At 33.3% G+C, this 23,747-nt stretch overlaps 2 protein-coding genes across 5 annotated transcripts; one reads left to right on the top strand and one right to left on the bottom strand.

The window, feature by feature from the left end:
- Positions 1-292: 292 nt before the first annotated feature.
- Positions 293-13,357, bottom strand: LOC105687819 (ecotropic viral integration site 5 ortholog). 4 transcript variants are annotated; one of them, XM_012403720.3, is made up of 10 exons: positions 7,723-8,436; positions 6,915-7,148; positions 6,179-6,442; positions 5,842-6,106; positions 5,406-5,768; positions 4,649-5,326; positions 4,091-4,573; positions 3,900-3,998; positions 2,956-3,005; positions 1,980-2,122 (listed from the first exon to the last, which is right to left on the bottom strand). In XM_012403720.3, the coding sequence occupies exons 1-10, from the start codon at positions 7,791-7,793 to the stop codon at positions 2,116-2,118; spliced, it is 2,514 nt and encodes an 837-aa protein (XP_012259143.2). In that variant the 5' UTR covers positions 7,794-8,436; the 3' UTR covers positions 1,980-2,115. The 4 variants fall into 4 exon arrangements, with proteins under 4 accessions (XP_012259144.2, XP_012259142.2, XP_012259143.2 ...); XM_012403721.3 differs by lacking the exons at positions 2,956-3,005; positions 7,723-8,436 and adding an exon at positions 13,160-13,357 and having other exon boundaries at positions 293-2,122; XM_012403719.4 differs by lacking the exon at positions 2,956-3,005 and having other exon boundaries at positions 293-2,122; positions 7,723-8,405.
- A 112-nt stretch (positions 13,358-13,469) lies between these two features.
- Positions 13,470-15,534, top strand: LOC105687757 (putative peptidyl-prolyl cis-trans isomerase dodo). Its single transcript, XM_012403629.3, has 3 exons — positions 13,470-13,623; positions 14,275-14,463; positions 14,549-15,534. The coding sequence occupies exons 1-3, from the start codon at positions 13,569-13,571 to the stop codon at positions 14,767-14,769; spliced, it is 465 nt and encodes a 154-aa protein (XP_012259052.1). The 5' UTR covers positions 13,470-13,568; the 3' UTR covers positions 14,770-15,534.
- Positions 15,535-23,747: the final 8,213 nt, after the last annotated feature.

The raw sequence follows: 23,747 nt of genomic DNA on the forward strand, positions 1-23,747 counted from the left end.
ATAAACAATAGTAAAACTTAAACCCAAATACTAAAAAACCAATCTTGTAATAAAAATTATGATATTCAGGACATATGAAAAATGTTTTACAAATTTTGTATTATTAAAGTAATATTAACATTATTATTTTATTTACAGTACAAGACACATTTTCTATCGATTAGAGATTTGTCAAATCATAACATCAAATCAAGACGAATTCATTGTTGACAAAAAGGAAAACCAAGAAAAATTAATATAGTGCTAACTAGGAACTGGGATATACTGATTGTGAAATACTATTCAGCTCACATGTTGGTAAAATTTGCTTTATATGATTTTTTTCTTCAGTTTATTACGTAACAATGATCTACATCATACTTCAAGAATTGTAAAAAAAAGTGACAACACACGTAGAGTCTATGTATATTTCTTGTATACAAAAGAAAGATAGATCTAAGTGTGGAAATTCGGTTAAATTTTCATCCACACGATTTATATTCAATGATTCTACGCTGCATGCCACATCAATATTGTAAAACAGTTGGTTTAGTTTTTTTTTTTTTTTTCTTATAAATATTTCTGTTATATAAACATTCATCTGATGAATGAAGAAAATTTGTTAATGATCTCACATTCTTTTTCATTGTTTCGTCTATTACAACTAGGGTCGTTAATTTTTTATTTTGTTTTAAATACCGGTATTATGAGTATAATAAAAAATTGTGACCCGGTTCAATGTCATCTAAAATCTCATCAACTTTTAATTCCAAATACAATCCTAATGTTCTCCCATATAGGTATGTTTTAATTTTTTTTTACAAACGTTTTTTAATTAAAATTAATAATAAGTATCCAATTATACCGTCAATTATGAATCCTTGCTATGATTTTATGTAGTAGGGGAATGTGAATGTAATGCGTACACATTATTATAGACTTGCTATTATATTACATGTTTTTGTTTTTACAAAACGCGACCACAATTTACTAAAAATTTCGATTTTCAATCTATACTAATATTGCAAATTATTGGAATCGCTATTAAAAGAATTATATTGTTTTTTAAACACTGATATTGTATTGCCTACTTTTATCTAAAGCCAATCTGATCGAAATAAAATTCATGGATCATAGAAAATTGTCTATTTTAATCATACTAATTACGTCAAGTGCTGTACGAAAACTCAATGACGACGATATTACACGAGTTATATTTCTTTCTTCTTTTTCCTCCTCTTTTAATTCAGTTGCAAATAACTCATCGATTTTATAACAGTCATGGTTACACTACGATATTATAGTGAGTCCAAAAGTTATACCTGCAAATACTGAATTGAAATCGAAAAAATATAAAACTACTATACTAAAAAGTGTGCCAACTTTACCGGTGAACTAGCTGGATTGCGTGTAAGGAATTTAATCGAGAAGAGAAAGAAAAAAAAGTCAACAAAATAAATCTTAAGTACAGTGTATTAAACGAATGTTAAGTTTTGTTACTTTACCGTTTTCACGATGAGGAGTTACTATGTTAACAGAAGTGCGTAACTTTCGATTATTAGAAGAAAAAGGTCAAGTAAATCCAACATTTCATGATTCACGAATTTTTAAACGAGCTATTGTTGGACCACTTATACATATATATATATTTCATGCTACTATTTACGGTAGATGTTAAATGAATTGCCTAAATAATATAACTGCGCTCTTGTGTATTATAAGATACCGATAAAGGATATATATACATATAATTATAATATCAAATCTTTCTTTTCCAGTTTTTCTTTGTTTAATTTTTATCTTTTCATCAAGTTGTTGAGCGATAGACTTGTATTGACTTAGGGCTCCTTGACAGCGCAAAAAAAAAAATTTTTTTTAAATAAAACAATGGACTATGTGTAATTATTACTTAGCTGCCTGATTAGGTGATATTATTAAATGCAAAAACGAACACAGAGCTTGCATGTGAGATGAAAATTCAAACATTAGGGGGACTGGGGGTGGTTGACGCATTGTTTTGGTCTTGTAGACAGATCCGCAGATCTCGTTCATCTAATTCGCTTTCGGTGTCAACGCTCATACTTCGTGTCGCAGGGCCTCCTGTACCTGTCCATCTCTGCTTCCAGTTTTCTAGCCTCATGACCTAAACAAGTTCGTATGGATAACGTGCAATCAGTTGATAATGATATTCTAAATTTAACACTCAGTTTATTTGGCATCAATGATTTACTGTGTTACACAAAAAACAAAGACTCTTGGTGCCGAGCAATAATATTGTATGGATAACAAATTTGTTTACTGGAACTTCACCTATGAGTCAAAAAGTCATATCAAGTCATGATACACGACATAGGACATTAGCTTGAACCATAAATTATTCGATCATGTCAACTGATGAAGGAAATATATGCAGTGAATTAAAAAACATTAAACGTTTACACACCGTTAGCGATTTACAGCTCATCAGTTTAGATCAATCTCTTTGTACAGAGAATAAACGTAATGATAGTTTGGCAAGCATTGTTTTCATAAAATTCAGCATATTTAAATTAATAAGCGTAATCAGAAGAATATACATCCTACATTCTAAAATACTTGTAAGCTGACAAAATAAAGCATGCAACACAGGACATTGTTATTCAGCATTATACTTGATTAAGAACTTCCTGTAAGTTCATTCCTACGCACTTATTACCATTAAATCTGTGTCTAGAATAACATTACGAGTGACGAGATTATCTACGTATTTAATAATTATGACTGATAAATTATCTGTACAAAGTAAAAGTGTAAAAAATGAAGATTATACAAATTGGAAAGACAACTTTTTATCTGACAATTTATGGGGGTAGTTGGTTTTATAAAAAAGACAAAACAAGGAAATTCTCTATGATTAGAAAGAAATGAATGATCTACGGTCTACAAATAATCATGAAAAACGAAAGAAAAATTTACAGAGAGATAGATAGGACTTACTCGAGCCAGCGCCAGGGCTCTGTCTCCGGACTGGTGATTGGCGTAGGGAACTAAGGAGACAGAGACAATATACCAATAGTGGGTTAGTCATAATTAGCCGCTGCCTTTGATTGATAGTTAGTTTTTTAGTTGACAATGCGAAATTTCTCCATATTTACAGCTATATCAATTATTCTGGCAAAAGTTGAGATATTAATGGGTCCTCTATTTTGTCGTATAGAAAGAAAATCATAACTGAAAGGTTTTGTTCTTAACTCAGATTGTAGGGGGAAAGGGTCGATGAATAACCGAAAGTAGTTTCTAAATAAAATATCGTGATTTGTGAGGATTAATATCCCAACTCAGACATGAAACGGGCAATAGGCGTACGATTATCGAGTGACAAGAAGTTAAAAGCATTTTATCAAATTTGGCCTGCCGCAACTGCGCTCCCTTTGAATTTTTGGTTTTAAATATCAGTTTACAATTACGGAGGCTGTGGGTATGTTACAGCGGGTCTCAATCTGAAGCATTAACATTATTAACAAGCATGGCGTGTAGGTATCGTTGCATTGCAGCAAGAAGTGCGGTTTTTATGCGCTATTCAAATTTGCATATGTGCGTTAATTCAATAACAATAAGATTAAAAATGTAATGTGAGATATCGAGAGGATATGATAATCTTCCCCAGTTAAATGTTTTCGATTATGACAACAACTTGCGCCCAATTTAATGTTAAGAAATGCAGTGGAAAATAAGCATGATTTAGTAAGTCTTCATAACTGGACATTATCGAATCTGCATTTCTATTAGAACTCAGCGTATGTAGCACTCAAACACCTAACATTGACACCATACCTGGTAATAAATATGTCACCTCTTACTGCAACTTTCCCTATATACAGTATGGTTTTTTTCTTTATTCGATTTTTTTAAGCATATGCAGGATAATAAAAATTACTCACTTCAGCTTTTAAGTCTGCAACCTTATCTTGTAATTCTCTGACCCGTTCGCTATCATCGAGGTTATTTCTCAGCTCCCCCTCTGCATGCATTTCTTCATTCTGTAAATGAATTAAATCGGTGTTTTTGAAGATATGTGACTTCTTTTTGAACCATTGCGGAAAAATGTACAATTTTGTTTTACATTGCTTACTTTGAGTTCGAGTAATGATATTTTATGAGTAAGTTCAGCGACTTGCTGTCCATGTTCTGCATCTCTTATCCTTGCCATCATGAATTCATCTTTCATTTTAGATTCCAGATCGGAATACTTGTGTTGCTGTTCTCGAAGTTTAGTTGTGAGGTCTTTTTCTCGGAGTAAGGCATCTTCAAGATCATCCCTTAGCTGCTTTCCACCCTCATCTTGCCGTCTAAGTTGGTTTGTTGCAACTTGAACTTGGGTTTCAAGTTCCATTACTTTCAATCTCAGTTCTTTGACCTCTGTCAGTGCTTCCATTTCTCTGATTCTTGTTGTCATTAGTTCTTCTTCTAATCTCTGTGTTTCGTGGCCACGATTTTCCCAGAACAATAATTTCTTGGGCGTCGAGTCAGCTGCTGGCGCAGGTTGAGCCGAACGGTGCTCTTGAAGATGTCTTTGCCATGCAGTACTCAGTTCACCTACCCTTTGCCTGAGGTCCTGAAAAAATGAGTTAGCATAAGTTCAGTCACTAGAATAGAAATCTTTACAAGTAAGGTCTCAACTGGTACGTACTTTCAGAGATAAATTTGCCTCCGCTTCCCTAAGCTTAACGGCAATTAGTTCTTCCTGTAAATGTGCAACGGAGTTGTCCGGTCTGGACTCTCGAAGTGTTTTCTTATCTTCCTCCAATTCTTGTATTCTTGCTTTGAGATCCCTGATAGTAGCGTCATTTTCCGCCTCATGTAGCCGAACTTTAACTAATTCCTGTTGTAAGCATTGTACCATTTCTTCTTTTTGTGATAACGCTTCTTGCTTTATAGACATTTCATCAAGCGATGACTGTTTAGAAGTTAAATTTTCCTCCAGCAAGATGGAAAGCGATCTTAATTCTTCGTGTGCTATTTCCAACTGATGGTTAGTTTCTAAATGCGTATGCTTAAGAGCTGCCAATTCTCTTTGAACAACAAAAGTTGTTTCTTCTTCTTCGGCTCTTGAAACTTGACCCCTAACTAATCTGTCAGCAAGTTCAGCCGACTCTGCTTCGAGAAGTTCAGTTCGTTGTCTAAGTAGTCTATTCTCCGCTCTCAGTCTACGTAATTCTACCATCTCTTCCTGTTCTTTCATTTTTAATACCGTATAATCCTTTTCTAATTTTTTCATTCGTTTTTGGTTTATTTTCATATCATATGCGAGGTTCATTAGCCCATCAGGATCTGCCTCTGCTCTGCCAGGTAGTTCTTTCTGGAAAAACTGTAAACAAAGAAAAAAAAAAAAATTAAATTCACATCATTCTAGAATCCTTTGACAAGAAAATCATTGCTTCATTTACCTTCAGCATTCCTTCCATATCGAGACTCAGTAGATCTTCTTTACCTAAATGTAGCATAGCTAGAGCAACCTTGAATATGACTTCCATTCCCTCTGAAAGAAACACGTCGAATATTCGACAGGCCAAAGGAAGGCTGAGGGCTGTTGTGAACAAGGTTAAAAACCACGAAGAAGCGTACATCGATGTATGGAATCCTTGGGCGGTAAAATGAGCGTGAAGTTCAGGATGTGTATCAGCTACAAGGTGTTCTAATTGATACATGCAAACTCCGAGTTCAGCCATGCTAGGTTTGAACATGTCGCGAAGCCGATACTCTTGCATCAGTGCAACAAGTACCGCGAATGCTTCTTCCTCTGGCATTTGCTATCAACAAAATTATGATCATCATTATTATTATCTTCAATATTTGTCATCGCTAATGAACTGTAAATCCAACCTGCATAAGAAGTAAACCGACAATGAAACCAGAGCCCTGACAGTAACCGACTTCTCGATCATGAAGACTATATGCTTTCATGACATTGAAAAGACTTTCTTGTCCAAGTCCATCTTTCTCCTTGAAAAAATCATGCTCTGGATAAGTTCTTGCAATATCCCTTCGAATAACCCTCTCACAAGCAGATGTTGCTTTGATGTATTCAGCAAACTGTTTTTTCACAGGAGCATCGTGTGCACCACACAAAAGCTGCCATACTATTCCCCTAATATAATATTCGTTTAATATATATTATGACAAAATAGCATCAATTTATGAATGACTTATGTATACATACCTGAAATGATGAGGGATGCCCTTGCGTACTAGTTCCTTAACAAACTCTTTTTTCTTTTTGCTATAATTTTCCCAATCGGCCACAATATGTCCCCAGAGTGTCCAGATATTTTCTTCTCCATCTGTCGGTGTATGACGTCGGGGTGCAGCATCTCCGCCACCGCTGCTGCCCCCCGACGTAAGAGAAACTTGCGATGTATCTGATCCTTTTCTGCTATGATTACTTTGCAGCGAATTCAATGACTTTGCATCTGATTCTATGAGCCTAAAATCATAGACAGTTCCCAAAAACGATTTAGCAGACAATAAAGGAAAAGTCAACAAAAATATGCTGTTAAATATTTCACCATCATGTATTGAATACCTGAGATTCTTATCTGATAGGATATCAATGTAGATCAAAAATTTAAGATATATATATACATATAACAGGTCATACAGTAGCATATGCATGATAAGGTGGGTCACATGTGTTATTAAGTTTCACCTACGATATGTTGTGAAACCGTCGACTGGACTAATTTAACTTTATCATCAACAAGTATGAAATTCTGTTTGCATGGGAAGAAAAAAAATAAAACTGACGTCACAGAGACATACTCATTCTTATCTCATATCGCACCAGGTATAACTGACACACAACATTGACGAACCTAAATGGTGAAATAGAGACTGTATACCAATCATTTTATGACTAAAAATCCGAAAGTAGGAAAATTGATTAAAATATTTCATACCGATTGGCTTCTTCCAGTTTAGCTAATAGAGCCAGCTCGTCGGTGGATATTCCTTTGGAGTTTATAACAGGGGAGGGTTCCTCTTCGACCAAGTCAATCTGGTCCGATGTAGATGTCTTTCTATTATTGGGATTAGATTGGGGCAAGGAGGTGCGCAGACAAAGTACGCTCATCACCTGCGGTCCATAACGTGATAATGCCAATCTCCCAACAGCAACTCCACTTTCGTGAGTCCTGCAAATAATAAAATCAATCTTTCTATAAATAAGTATCAAAAAATTTATGGCTGTGGATTGGAGTATGACTATCCACTAATCGATCCTCGCTAAATTAGATAAATAATAATAATAATTAAAAAACACCTCAATCATATTTTCTTTGTTATTATAAAGTAAACGTTTACACAACTGCGGTACGACCGCTATGGTTACTACCTTGACTGACTGTAAATTGCAGAAAAAAAAATTTACGTGTATTAGAATATTTTGTTGTCTATTTAATAACGCTATATGCCCACAAAAGGTGTGTACAATAATTATACTTCAACTTTACAAAAACAATCTTCATATACTTCGAAGCTAAAATAAAAAATTCAAAATCCAAATAGTCTTTTCAAACAGATTAGGGTATAATTAAAATCTATTTTGTCATTTGAAAAAGTATGTAAGAATAAGAATGAGAATTGTATTCAAAGCGAACTGAGTTTTCCTCAAAGTCTGCATTATTTGCATCTATGATAATTGGTCAGATCAACGCTGCTTTGCAGGGGCACATAGCATTTCAATGTCGCTATTAGAAAGATTATTACCTTTTAATAGCTTTTCCGCGGGTCCACCTAGCAGCGGCAGCCGCAGGTGCCAAAAGACCTGACAGAACCATTTGATAGACGAATATGGAAATATCATTTATTCATTAATTTTACTGAAACTAATATTTTTGTTTGGATTCATTCCTGCACCACAATATCATAAGACCACATTTAACGTCCGTTTGCAATGAAATTACTCATACGTTTATTCGTACAAATATTGCTTTAATTGCGATAAAGGGGGAAAATTGAAGTTATTCAATATCTGTTTGAAAATTATTCCCCCTATAATGCACTCAAATTTTCTTCTCGTAGTGTCCAATGAGAAAAATTTATTGCTTTTTGCACCCCTATCACTGTAATAAATTGGGATTCAGAATTTGCCATGATTTTTTTATTATTATTAAATCAGGAAGATAATTTTGTGTTTAGATACTAAAAGCTTGAACTGAAAAATACAGCGAAAATATTATGAAATTAAGCGCGGAGATTCGATATGAAGTATGTAATTGAGTGATTGCGATACGGATGAGATGTGTGAACGATTCTTTCGCGTAATTTTTTGCACTTCAATTTTTGCAGTTTCTTCTTCTATATTACAAGAAACGGATAACGCGGGTTAACGGAATCTAGAAGTTTGCGTTCGTTATATCTCGCTCTCGTCGACGATTTGGAGGTCGATTGAGGAGTCCGGCGCAGGGTAGTCACCACCTTCTGCGCGGCGACCTCCAGAGTTCCCGTAATCATAGCATATACATACGTATACATTTATTATTATAAATGCTAGGTTTGCTGTTGTAGGGTGTTCTCCAGGTTAGCAACGACGAACGCGGAAAAACTCATCGTCGCGACGGCTTTTACTTAAATAATATATCGCGTGTCTACCGGTGTAAAAGATGCAGGAAAAATATGCTAGGAGAAAGAAAAAAAAATTTATTCTCATCGTTCAACGAAACTTCAGTATTTTATTTTCATAATTTCATATGATAACTGACAAAAACGCACATCTTCTCCATAATTTATCAAAATTAATTACTCCACATGCGAATTCCGCGGAAGTAGAGAGCGCATGATTGAGATGCATGTTGTAGGATTTCACAAAAGGAGAAAGAATATCTAATAAAAAAAACAATGCATTTCGAGCGGAACTAATTGCGCTTTATTATACCTATATTATAGTTGTATCTACACCTCACCTACACGTATGCAAATTACTGCGTATATACGTATATTTTAAATGTAGGAACATGATTGTCGACGAACGGAAATGATGGCAGTTTCAATATAAATTTGCATTTACATATGTGTAGGTATATAGTCCGAAATGTCAGCAGCCGAAGATCCCATATCGAATCGGATCTTTTTTTTTTCAACTTCCTTCCTGTTCAAATGTACTGATAGTATACAATAGCTATGTATCTATTACATGCATATATACGGAGATCTATGTGTGCATAGCTGTATATTCAAATAGGCTATCACATCAAACGAGAAATTGAAAGAAGAACCTACAGATTTCATCCGGAAGTAAATGAACATCATACAAATCTACATGGGGGATTCCACGTCAAATTGGGCTGGCTGTAGTGCTCGTGATTTTAGATTTTTTTATGACTTTTCACTTCATTTTTTTAACATATTCAATGGTGGAAGAAAAAATGAGATGGTTAGATTTTCAGCTAGAAGTCGATATGGCGTGGAATTCTTCGTGAATGTGTACCGTACACCTGCATATAGATGACGATGCGATATTATACCAGTTATTGGCAGAATCCAGGCAATTTGCCAATACCGATAATGCTATTTTTTTTTCTCTTTTGTTCACTAGGTAACCTTTGAAACTACCTCAAGCAGTAATTTTGTATCTAATTGTACCTACTCTTGACTCTCGAAAAAGAAGTTGACATAGAATGTGCCCTATACATTAGATTAATGAGAAATGGCAATCAAATAAATACAACCGTTACAAAATCAATAGAAAAATTAAAAAAAAAAACACAACTAAAAGTAGAACAGAAGGAACGTCTGCGGAACTGCAGCTGCAGCAACAATTAAAGTAGAATTAAAATAGAAAAAAGAAATAAGCGAATAGAAAAGTTTCATTCGAACTTGCGCAGACGCTAGAGCAGTGAAAGGTTGAATTATAAAAGTATTAAATATTACGTATATATATTATATTATATGCGTATATTTGTGTTATTTACTGTTTCTCTTCATGTAGGTATGTGAACGACCACTTTATCAAATTTCCTTCCATTCTTTGCGCGACTGCTCGTGTAGCGATTATTATTATCATGAACGTTGTTGCTATTTTTATTATTATCATTACTATTATTATCGTTATTACACTTGCGCTACTTCCATTCGAATAATGCTCTTCTACTCCTGACTCCCTTTTTGTTTAAATTTCAGCATACGATATTTATGGAATCTTTTATTTTATAAGTGAAAATTCACACGCATTATTGGTGGATTTTTTTGTTGCGTTATTCATAGTTATGTATATTACATAAACCTTTGAATTTCGAAAATTATATGTTATACTCGATGTTATATATACATACAGAAAATAAACACCCACGCCATGTTGTAAGAATTAATGAATGCCAAAGAAATATGTACCTATTATACACAATATACATATAATATGCTGACGCGTTGGGTGCATATAATATACATATATAACATAATTAATTAGCTAATCGACGAAATTATCATTTATCGCATTTGTGATTTATTCGTATGTAGCGAGGTGTCATAAATTTAATTTTATCCACCAATATATTCTATCAGTTTTGGTTTGTTGTTTTTTTATCATTGTTCTCCCTCTCTCCCTCCTATGACCTGCATCTCTAATGAATAATTTTCAGGCACTTTTATGCCGCCACGCATCTCAACGATGCATTCAGATCGGGAGATAATTAATTAGTAGCTAATTGCTAATTAGATACCGGTTTCAATTCAGGTTAACATAATTTGTTATGAATTCTTCATTTTTTCTCTTCTCTTCGGTCAAATGATATGAGTAGTTTGCACGTATGAGGTGAAAGCACAAAAAAATACGATCGACAAGGATGATAGACAAAAATCAAAAATTTCATCGAATTCTCTATCCAGTCGAAATTATTTTTCTAACGAGCGATTTCCTCTGGAATCTCTGGGATTATTTTTACATGAATTCAGCGATGTTCAATTTGAAAATATACATCTATATGTGTATGATAATGAATTATATCCGAATTGTAGGACTTTAACTGTGGGTCAAATTGGTCAATCGTTAAATTGATCAATTGTCCGTGTAGAATTGAAAATAAACATCCTTCGATCGAATGTACAGTATAGAACACTCCATTGATTATATGTGCGAGATACGGTTTCCAAAGAATTTGGGTCATCGCGATTACGTATGTATATGTATGTATGCCATACCGATAATTATTTTTTCTTTCGATGTGCACAAAAATTTGTCATACCTATCGAAAGTAGCGCTGCATTGATACTTAATTGATCATCCAGTCTGTGGTGCGAACCAACTCCAAACAATCATTGATCACGATTTTGTCTTATCTACTTCAACTTTCATTTTCAGTGATAAACAATTATTCAGTACGCATGTTTGTTTGGTTTTATCTTCACCATTTGCAAGTTTATCGTACCCATTCAGCAGCAGGGCATCAAATTTATAAATATACCTGTGTGTGTGTGCATTGTTCTATTTAAACGTATGTGTGTACTACATCCTCTCTGCACAACCGAAACGACGAAACGCCGTTGAACTCTCCATTATTTTTCATATATGTATCCTGTCGAGTCAGAAAGCGATGACGTAATCGTTGATATTTAAGAAAAAAAGGAAAAAAATATTTGAAAAGTGTTCATCGCCTATTCAATAAACGCTCGAAGGTATGGATAATCATATACAGGTGAATCATGGACACCTTGAGAAGAAGCTGAATAAGAATTTGAGAGTAGGAATTACTGCATCTAGACAAAGAGGAGAAGAAACACAGCTGACAAGTGTTAGTCATCTAAAACGTCTGATACAAGGTCTAAATGTAAACTTAGCTGGATGGATTCTTTAACTTGTTTTAGTATGTTGAGTTGATTGAATTCATTGATTCATCAATTCAGATACTATGAACAAATAAAAATAAGGGTGGATAATAGCCAAGAGTATAATTGTCGAATTATAGACAAGAAACTACGACAAATCTTCAGCTGTGTTGTAAGTCATTAACTTTTGTTACAGTCACGTTCAATGACAGTAGCAGCTGTAGCTAGTTGTTACGCATGTATGAAATCAAATATAATACTAAAATCAAGTAATATACTGCATGCAATTTAATGAATTGTATAACGTTATCCAATCGAAGTTCTATAGCATGAAGACTAAGAAACAGAAAATGAAGCCATAACACAAAGCAATAAAAAAAGAACTTGAGTAGTTCCGTAGATAATCTTATTGGTATGCTCCTAAGGAAGATTTTTCGTAAATCAAATAAGAATAATTATAATCCAATCTAATGTAGTTGCTTCAAATAATGCTAGAGCAGAAGAGGCAAAACTCTTCTTTTTACTTTAAATGACTAAATAAGCAAAAAATCCATGTATTCACACAATAATTTGTATGAATCTGATTATTTCATCAAATATTACATTGAAATATAAGTTAGATGGAACTCTAGTTCCGATTGGTGTTCAACATATCCTGTGTATAGTTTATTTAGGAATCCAACAATTAAGAATAAATCAATTATTCAAATACAATACAATCTCTATGTTAATGTACAATATTTTATGTTGGAGAAATCTACTAAAAACTTGTAGAGACAATAAATAAATTAGATTAGAAAAACCCATCTGAATATGGATTACAACTATTGTGTGAGTAAAAACTATTGTCTCATGTTACATCAAACTTGCTATGATAGTAAGTAAAGTGATATGGAATCGGAAAAAAAAATAAGATAATTTTTAAGGCTCGCATGCTATACCAACGGCAGGTGTTTCAAGTGTTAAATAACGGAGAAGCTATAGACATGTCGAATTTCAACACCTTTAACACCTTCTACTGCATACTATTACGACAAATTATTACAATACATCACATGTGGAGTATTTCTTTTAACAGACAAGAGAAGGGGAATAGTGGCTATTAGCGAGACGAATGAGTACAGTCTAGCTGTAGACATAACATAACGGTTTAAAATCGTGATTAATTTTAATAGGTTAACAACCTCAGAAATTAGATTGGACTCGAGACTTAGTTGAAAAAGAAGAATAAGTAGAGAATAAAACAAATTCGTGCACAAATTTTTCAGCTTATACCAAAAATGGAAATGCGACAGTAAAATATCAGTCAACAAACAAGTGTCAGGCAGACGCCCACCGGGTTGCCCAGCTGCTTCTTTGGATTAACATATTTCGAAATTCTTACCGTTTTATCTAGTTTCCAATTAACTATCACCAATTCAACTACGTATATTAACACTTGATGAGTTTATCACTCTTATCACAGGGATATGCGATTATTATTAATTCAGACTGAGAAAAATTGACAGGAATGCGCGGCCAGCGCGTATCCGACTGTCACCTCGATAATTTTGTCCACTTGTCAAGGTTTGCGCCCCTTTTGCTACGTCCGTTTCGTTTCGTTCCGTTCCAACGTTCCGTTTGAAACGATCGCAAAAAATAAAACGTTTCGTCTCGTCGAGGATCGATCCGATGTTTGGGATCGAATCCTATCGAACAGCCCGAGATTCGATGGTTCGCCATTTTTAAAGCGAGCTACTGTTGGCAGCAGGCACAGTGGAATTGAACTAATTCCAACAATCCCTTTGCTAACAATGGCGGACGAAGAGTTACCAGCGGGTTGGGATAAACGTCTCAGCAGGACAACTGGTGTGTTGATTTTAAACCGAAAAATCAAACAGAAAAATTAATAATCTCTAGATTATTGAAGAGCCATGATATACAAATATAATAGTTTCGTCTTTAATAATTAATTCACTTATTATTATATTCAATTATCCTAAATCGTTGTGGGAGCGTCAATGAGGATATTTTTTGACCGGCTCGTCGCGGCTCTTCTGACCTGTTTTTATTAACTGAAATTCGTGGTTATTTCCGGTGGCATGATTACCGTAAAATTTACACCTACGAATCAAAAAGTCTTTTTACACGCCCCGGAATTTAAAAATAATTAGGTGCACATTTTTCGGAGGTTCGTCGTCAGTCCGATTCCATACCCTAAAATCGTCTCACATTGCTATTGTGTCTACTGCACAGGGTGTTGTCAACAAAGTGTTTTTTCTTCTGCCCATATTGATATTCACTATTAAATTTCGATTAAGATAATTTGCCCTGAGAAGACCTCGTCAATTAGAATTCTGAGTTGTATAATTTACTTACAGTTACTTTTCATAAAGAAAAGTTATCTCGAATCAATAACATTGTTTCATATTTGTTTTTCACCTATTTGAAATTTTTTGATCCCCCTAGATTGAACATTGCAGGGGGATTGTCGATTTCAATGATATGAATGATTAACAGGTCAACACTACTATCTTAATATATACACAAAAGAGAGCCAGTGGGATATGCCGGATAAACCTGCAGAAGGACCAAAAGAGGTGCAATGCTCGCATCTGCTCGTAAAGCATGCAGGCTCAAGACGACCCTCGTCGTGGCGAGAAGAAAATATTACAAGAACCAAGGAAGAGGCTCTTGAACTTGTAAAATGTAAGTGCGATAATCTTCATGCAAATTTCACTTGAAATTAATTAAATTTCACACAAATATTGTATTCAACTATTTTTCAATGTAGCCTATCGGGAGCAGATCGTATCGGGTAAAGCAACGTTTGCTGAGTTAGCTTCAAAGTACAGCGATTGTAGTTCGGCAAGACGTGGTGGTGACCTTGGGCCGTTTGGTCGAGGTGCAATGCAAAAACCGTTCGAACAGGCTGCATTTGCTCTTAGAGTTGGAAAACTTTCTACTCCCGTTCACACGGACAGTGGCGTACATATAATTCATCGCACTGCTTAATCCATCATTTACACTAGAGTATGTGCTTATGAAAAATTCACCAATTAATTAATTATTGTATATTACCAACTACATTCATTGAACTAATCATTCTGAGCATTCAATCTCTATTGAATGTATGTCAATATCAAGATAATTTTGCACTGCTCATTGAAGGATAATTATTATCTTTTTTTTATTGTAAATTGGTTTATTATAAAATTATGATCATTATATCTGTAATCTCATTGTGAAACTTATTTGAATTTGAATTTTTAGGTTATTAAATTCTACATCACATTTAATAATTCGTTCCCAATCAGAATTACAAATTAAATTTTAAATAGAATCTTCCATCACCTCACAGATTTGAAGAATAATCGAAATAAAACCAATAAATAACCATAATCGATTATAAATTATTCCTAATTGATTTGGAATGATTGATTAGTAATACCACATTCCAATCTTTACGGATCGCTGTAATAGATTTAATTAATAATGTTCCGCTTTTAATTCCAAAAAATGAGAATTTCACGTTTCAACTGAAATGCTTAGCTCAATGAATAACATAATTAGATTTTCAGCTCTTGGCTGAAGTTTCAATATCCTTTGAAAAAGTGAGTGAAAATTAAATACGGATAAACAAAAAAATTAGTAATAATAATAATAATGATAATAACTTTAGTAATCATGTAAAATGAGTTTGTGATGTGAATTTATTTAATAAATAAATTTATAAGCCTATAAATATATAAAATACTATAGTATATCCATTTGTATAGACGTAATTTGTTTTTTTTGTCTTTCTCAAACCTAATGAATTCATCGCAAATAAAATATCTCAAGATATACATGTTACTGTATTTGTCTCTTCTAAGCTATTACTTATAATATACTATAACTGTAAGACTTCTAAATTAATGACTTCACCAAGTAATAATATCATAATAAACATGAAATTCATTCTGTTAACGATACAACGATGACAAGAAAAAATTTTCCTTCATTATTTTTCATAATGTTTTTCATATAGCTGAAATCCCTCTTTCTTCTGTAGGTGATAAAAGTTGATATATATTTTCTTTACTTTAGATAACAATATAAGCTATTCTCAGAGTAGGTATTCTGGCGGGCTAAAAATGTCATATTACAAGTACGTGTACTTATTGTTCTTATTAATCCATATCAAGTGCATCTGGTTACATATGTGTATACCTACAGAAAATGCAGTAACTTGAATGCTGATAATGTAAAAGTTGAATCCAACTCGTTAAGTACTCCATATTACCGATTAGCTGTTATAGGTATATTATCATACAAATAATGTGTATCATCCAGAATAAATTCAAGGTAACGCATGCGGTATTCGATCATATATCACATCACATACTCGTACATGATACACATATACAAAGTAAACATACGGATTATGCAATTTCTACGTCATTATTTAAACTTCATTTCGAGTGATGAATAACAACGAACACGTTTCCCATAAATCAATTTAACAATATCGGCTGTTTTTTATTTGTTGCTTTTCACATAGGAAATAAACCTTTTCTCTCTTTCCCCATTTTATTTTATTTAAATTAATTTTTTATTTTGCAACATAGGCCGAATCAAATATGTTCAAGGTATATTTATCGTAATATCCCGAACTAATTGTTATTCACATAAATAAAATAGAGTCGATGAGTGTTTACTACATCAGTCTATAGTGGGTATATTATTTCCTGCTCTTTTTCATAGTGTCTGTTATCGCGTCAAGATATACAACGCAATCTCTGTAATCCCGTTTGATTGACGTTTATATTGTATTTTTTTTCCTTAATTTAACCACTTCGTTGTTGAGAGAAAAATGTATGGAAAATCGAACGCAATATATGGCGTATATAATATCCGAAGCAATGGAGAAAAACTAAAAACTAAAAAAAAAAAAAAAACCAATAAACAAATGATTGGTTAATAAAATTTCAAACACGCGCGTATGCCTAGACGAACTAGTTTGTTAAATTTTGTCAACCCAAATTTTTACGTTTAACATTACTTCGTAAATTATTTGAGCAAATGATGCACACGTGTGTGTATGTGGAAATAGTTATCGTCACTCGGTGAATCTTGATTTATTTATAAAATCAATAGTTGAGCCGGGGTAAAACAAAAACTGAAAAGAAATGAAAAGGAACGAGAAAAAAGTAAAAAATTTCAATTTACAACTTTTTTCCCAATCTTTTCAAGCTTCTTGTCGCCCGCTTACGTTTGGACGGATCAAACGATACGGAATCTTAAAGTACTCCCCTAGTCTCTTCCACGGTGAAGAAGTAAAAATGAAGAAAAAGAACGTTGAAAAATATAAAGGAAGACCGTAAGACAATGCTAAAGACGCGAATACAACGGGATCCTCTCTCATATTTTACTGGGTCACCCCGAGTGTTTGCTATAGTTACGACCTTCAAGAATTAGATCGATGTTTTCGAATTTTTTATTTCTTTCATTTTCTAAAGTGCATGAAATCTGCAGAGGATTTTGACTTACGTGTTTTCGAGACTGCCTGACACAATTTTTACTTTTTTTTTTTCTCTCTTCGCGTGATCTTTTCTTTCAAAGTTTCAAACGATCTTCCTTTTCTCTTTTTTTTCTATAGCTGCACTTAGAAAAACCTCACCATTGTCAATGCACGAAAAGAATACCTAGTTTTTTACAAAAATAGATGTGTGTTAAATGTGTAACATAACATGTCGAAATTTCAACTACGACATTTTTGCGTTAATTGTTCAACTTTAGGCCAAGGACTTTTTTATTTCTAACGCCATTGGATGAAATTCAGAGATTAAAGTTTTTAGTTGGGCGTTTTTTTTTTTTTTACTCTACAGCATTACTTTGTTCTTGATGATTTATCTTTGATTTCTTGTTCTCTGATTGTATTCGATGGTTTCTGATTAGAATACCACTAATTTAGGTAGACTTGTACGTATCTCTTATATCATATTATACCTATATAAGTATAGGTATAGGAATCGAAATTGTTTTCTCTATACAGATTGAAGTACTTTGACCAAGCGGGTGTCTTTTGGCTATGTCTAGATAAGTATTATTGTATTTAAAAATACATCATTTCTCGTTGATCGTTGTAGACTTCAAAGATAGAAAGATATAATAAAGATATATGTACCTACGTAGGTATATGTATTCGAATAAAGTAAATACGCGTTCAACAGTTAAGTAGCTAAGTTAAATTATCACCCATTATAGATTATATAAATAACAAGTGACAATTGCAGCAATCACTTTAGATGTATCAATAGTGTACACAGTATATGTATGTAAGTATGCCCATGCTTCACATAATGTACTGCGGTATATTCCGTGGAAAATAACAAAAATAAGATAAGAGATTTCTCCAATGGAGGTGGAAATACGCAAATCTAATCGCAGTAATCCATAATAGAATAAAAAAAAGGAGATGAAATAATAATTGATCCAAGTATTATAAATGACACCTCTATAGGTAATTACATGTAATGTACCTCGTTTATATCCATGTATTATGTGGCGTATACACGTAGGTATATGCATAAAAACGCGGGGTCTGCAGAGTCGGTTAGCTTAACTTTTGATAGATTGAGGTCTGAATGACATGATGATCCATGAATCTCACCACCCCTCGATCGCTGTGTAACACCGGTAAAACTTCACAAGAGGAAATCCGTCCATTCAGAGCCCCTCGAATTTATACTATTAATATACATACTGTACGAAGATATAGTTATAGGTATGTACGTAGGTTTCACATTTTACATTGCATACATGGCATAGTTTCTAGCACGCAAGAGGGAGTCTCAATTCAGGGTCGCATTTTTATTCGTTACATTAATAATATAACATTGCAATATATGTATATCGGTACATATTTGTATTATGTATATTATTCCGGCAGCGCAGGTGCGAATCATCGTTCGGAATATTAACCGATTCGATCAATTTATCTATTCATTTTGTTTCATATCAACAATCTGACAATAATTCAAATATAAAATTACACGTGATCATGTTATGATCAATAATTATTTTTCTTATTTTGATTTAGTAATATCTACGGACGTACGAAAATTTGAGCAACTGCTCTCGAGTCTTAGATAATTCAGCCAAAACAAATTAAAAAACAAAATATTGTATAAATACAATATACATATTATATCTATGAATATATGTATATATGTGTAAAATTGCCCCTCTGCATTGGACGTGGGAACCCTGCGGAGTACAGCTAGACGAGTTATCGCGAGGTTATCCCATCACATATACAAGGAGAATTTTTATCGTCGTCATTATATTATACTTAGAAGAGACATATTTTTTTAAAGGGGGTGCGTTTTCAAACTAAAAGCAAAAAAAAACTGAAATATGTGAATAATACGGATATAATAATAGGGAATGACATACTGGTTGAAATCGATGGAGAAAAAAAAAGTTTAAAAAACTAAACGAATAATTAGCATACATTCAAAATGCGTCGATTAATATGTATAGTATATTTTCAGCAAAGTCATACGAAGAAAATGGTTCGTATGTTTCAAATCTACGCACTGCGTACACACCATTATGTTGTGTTATCGATAATAAAACAATTATTTTTCTACGTTTGTATACATCGATGATTTCGTAAATATCGCACTGCTCCGTTTGTCTAGAATTGCGTATCGCGTTTTTTGGGGTAAAACGAACAAAGAGAAACAAAAAAAAAACTATCAGTCTATAAATAAATATCTATATGAATCGGAAAAAATAATCAATCTCATCGGTAGTAAAAAACGGTTATAAATTTGGATGAGTCGTGAAATGGATTATACACATGTGACTGAAAAATATATGTGTACGTATACACGTAGATGGTATGTTATTACGTATATATACGAATATACATGTAAATTCTTCATGCACGTTGAGTTGCACGCGACAAGAATGATAAAATATCTTCGAGATTTATTCCAATGTTTCTTTTCCTTATACCGCGCAAGGTTGTAACAAAAAAGAAACCAAAAAAAAAAAATGACAAAAAATATAATTACAATCTGTCGACACTCGTAAGTACCATTCAAAATGAGGCCGAATTATGTGATTCTCGTCTCGTCTTTTATATGCATGTACCTATACATTTTTTCTCAGTGTTTTTCATCGCTGTTATTTTTACGAACGATATAGATGTGTGCCTGTACGAGAGACGTACAAATCGATTTTCGCCAACGTATCTATTTCAATATTTCATCGTGTCAAGGGAGGGGAGGAAAAAAAAAAAATTATTCGATCGAAATACGTGAAATTTTGAGACCTTATTCCCACCGTTAGGGCGTACTTTCATTTTTCACTCGAATGTAAAAATATAAATATAAGGTATACAATCATTGCGATAATTACGATGGCGGTGACGCTGGCGACAACGATGATTATGATTATGATCGTTGTAAACTAATTTTGTATATGAGATAATTATCAATTAGTCTCAATTGGTACAACTCTGTACCACAAGTATATGGCATCTGTATGATAATAATATAACAAGAGTGCGTTTTGCACGCAGCTTCAATACTCTCAATGTATGTACGCCGTTACGTTACGTACATTTAAGCGAAGCCTCGAGGTCCCTCGCAGAATATTTTTTAATACAACAAAGCAAATTAGATAAATGTACACGATGCATAAACGTCGAACGATTTGTTACAACTTCTTTTTCTCGGTCGTTTCATGGTATTCTAAATTTTTTATTTCGAGCTCTACTATCGGTACAAGAAGTCCATTTTGGAAATGACAAATACAAAGGAAACTCAAATTTAATTTTGACACTGGAAAATCAAATTTTCTACTTCGGAATAACAGTAGATAGTTTTCGATTGTGCCAAAAAAAAAAGTTGACCGAAAGTCCAAAACGTGAGGGTTTCACCCTGTTGGCCCTTGAGATAATACGTGGTTAGGTATCGTAACATACTTGGTGTACATTGCTCTGCAAATTGACGACCATATATCCAGTTTGGAGTATATATTTTCATTGCCATGATACATGACGATGAGTAGTCGTGGAATTTGGTCGGGAAAGAACTGATGTTGATTATTGAGGAGTGATATGTACGAATATATAATGTTCACATATGTATATACGACGATGTATCTTATACATGTGCCAACATCCCGGTGTACATAAATGAAATTTTGCTCTTCGCCGCATATGTAACTTACACGTGTATTACGTGTATATAACAACGTGTATCTCGTTTTCGCTTAAGCCAATAACCTATAGGTATATAAATATGTACGTAAATACTGTCTGATAGATAATGATAATATGTATTATACAAATTACACGCGATCTTAGTTATTTCGTAGTGGGGGAAATGGACGACACGCGGCGATCAGCTGATCCCACCTCAATGACATAACCGATGATAAGACATGCATATGTCCATACGAGAGACTTTACCGCACTCTCCAATTTAATAGAGATTTTATCGTTTCCCAAAATCTAAATAGTCAGGATATATATAGAAATGTTGAAACTGAACGGACAAACGAGCGGACCGAAATACAATAATATTGATGAATCACAAGAGCCGCTCGATAATGAGCTTCAGTTAATTGTGGTTATCAAATTTTTCCTACGGTGAAAATTTTTTGTCATCGAGGGACTTTCATTGATTCTTATGGATATTCAGCCCAGTCATTTTCCACGGTTTCGAAACAGTACGGAAGAATTTTTGATTGACGTGACATTAAAAAATTTGAATATGATGTCACTGGAACCGGAAGTCTTGTAATCGCAAAATATGACGTTCTGAAAATAAAATACGATACAAAAAAGAGAGAAAAAATTTTTAAACACGAATTATCACGTTACACGACGAGTTGAGTACTCGTATTAATTATAATTATAATGAACAAACGAGAGTATGCGAAGAACAGAAGGGAACAGAAAACAAAAAAATTTTAAACAAGTAAAATGAAAAAAATTTATATCTAATTGTTTACATTAACACAACCGTAGATAATTGTTATTTGCGTCATTCGAGTATCAAGTTTGGTGCATTAAATCGTTCGTAAATTTAATAAAATTCCATGAATAAAATTATCCCTGCGCATTTTCAAATTTAGTCGATCTACAGACCCACAGAAAATATGTGGTCGTCGACGGCTGTACGCCGGTGGTTGCATTTCTGAATAAAGTAGAACAGATACGATGTGAATTCGTTTCTTGAACAAGCAAATCGTCATTCCCTTCAATTTTTGTATATCTCTACTTAGCAAAAATGCTAGAATTGTTGAGATAAAATTTTTTCAACGGCGGTGTAAAAATTAAACGCTCGAAGGTACAAATAATATAGGCACGGATGAGTAAAATTGCTCATATAATCATGCAAAGAGGACAATACACCATAAGTATAACGATCCAATTATTATTAACATTGTAACTCTTTTTTTCTCGTCTTTTTTTCACGTAGCTTCATAATTTTAGCCTCGTATTATACCTACATTACACTTGCGTGCCGATCATAAATTGTCATAGCTATGGCTATGAATTTTTTTTTAAATACGTACAAAGCACACGCATTTTTTCTGATTTTTATTTTCTTTTTTTTCTTTCATGTGTACGACATATATACGTTACATGTATACCATATATAGAGAGCTAATTTATAAGTTAAAGTAGCAAATGAGCCGAGAGCGATATAAACAGGTATACCTATATAGGTGGAGTTTATTGAAAATTGGATATTGCATAATTCACAGCATCCTGTTTTCATCTAGATAACGACACCAATCGACTACATGTATGAACTTTTGCGTACCGCGTCACGTGAGTATAGTATATTACATATGAATAAATTGGAATGACACGCGATCATTCGAAGAAAAAAAGAAACCGGACAAAACCAACGAATAACTGACAGAAAAAACTACAAACAATTTTCTATTGCATAAAAAGAAAAATTGAATAAATCCCAGAAATTGTCCAATTAGCTTACCAAAAATATGTACAACGTAAAATTGGGCTAGAAAATGGTCATTTATCTGCATGCGATATTCATTCATTACATAAGCAGCATAGCTTTGTACGTCGAATATGTCTGAATGAAAAAAAATTTGAATCATTTTCTTTACCCCACATTAATTGGGGATAATAAGTCAGCGTGTAGAGAAATCACATCATCAAGTCTAATGATGATTCTCTGATTGTGAATTAGATTGAAACCTATACGTGTCGCAGGAACGCAAATAATTTTTTTACAATCACAGTCATGGCAAATGTAAAAAAAATATGGAAACCAAAAAATTAACGATACACCTATCAAAAAATTTTAAATGACTTCTGAACAAAATTTCAACGCCAATACTGTTGATTGTGCTTCCATAATTATCCCTTCAGTTGGGAAAATTTTTATATTGGAGTCGAAAATTTATCTGATAAATTATGAAAATGCCAAAATTAATTTTTACCGTTTTCCTTCAATAATTTCCTAATTTTTTTTCTCAATTTACTGGCTACTCAATGCTTCTTTCATGTTCAAATGTCGCATCTCTTATTTACGCTCTCAGCACTGATTAGATGAAGATTTTCAATTAAATTAATTGATAATTTATCTCATTTTAGTAATATTTTTAATTATCAATAAGTTGTACAGAAGTTTCATTTTTTTTTTCTATCATTTTAGCAGTATTTATTGTTTGCTTACAATTACTATTTCGTATAAACACCCCAAATATGATAATTATGAGTCAAATATAGTTCAACGGTCATTTGGGCAAGGTTAAAAGGCTTATAGGAAATTTTTCCTTTTTTCCTTTTTTTCAAAATTGTTTTTAGACTAAACAAACAATTTACGTGATACCCAAGTGAGAAAGACAGACTTGGTTAATAACGGACACCCCAATACACATGAGCGTGAGTGAATCATCATATATGCAAATGTGAGATATAAAAAAAAAAAAGGAAAAGGAAAAAAATAACT

The sequence above is a fragment of the Athalia rosae genome, chromosome 2 (assembly GCF_917208135.1).
Source record: "Athalia rosae chromosome 2, iyAthRosa1.1, whole genome shotgun sequence".
Lineage (NCBI taxonomy): Eukaryota > Metazoa > Arthropoda > Insecta > Hymenoptera > Athaliidae > Athalia > Athalia rosae.

What these genes read in the sequence shown, in the direction of transcription:
- LOC105687819 (XM_012403719.4), bottom strand. Translation starts at nt 7,793, where the DNA reads ATGGTTCTGTCAGGTCTTTTGGCACCTGCGGCTGCCGCTGCTAGGTGG. An exon ending in GGCATCCCTCATCATTTCAG is followed by an intron (nt 6,107 to 6,178) that starts GTATGTATACAT and finishes ATATTATATTAG; the next exon opens with GGGAATAGTATGGCAGCTTT. An exon ending in TATCATTACTCGAACTCAAA is followed by an intron (nt 3,999 to 4,090) that starts GTAAGCAATGTA and finishes ATTCATTTACAG; the next exon opens with AATGAAGAAATGCATGCAGA.
- LOC105687757 (XM_012403629.3), top strand. Translation starts at nt 13,569, where the DNA reads ATGGCGGACGAAGAGTTACCAGCGGGTTGGGATAAACGTCTCAGCAGG. An exon ending in ACGTCTCAGCAGGACAACTG is followed by an intron (nt 13,624 to 14,274) that starts GTGTGTTGATTT and finishes AATGATTAACAG; the next exon opens with GTCAACACTACTATCTTAAT. An exon ending in GGCTCTTGAACTTGTAAAAT is followed by an intron (nt 14,464 to 14,548) that starts GTAAGTGCGATA and finishes TTTTCAATGTAG; the next exon opens with CCTATCGGGAGCAGATCGTA.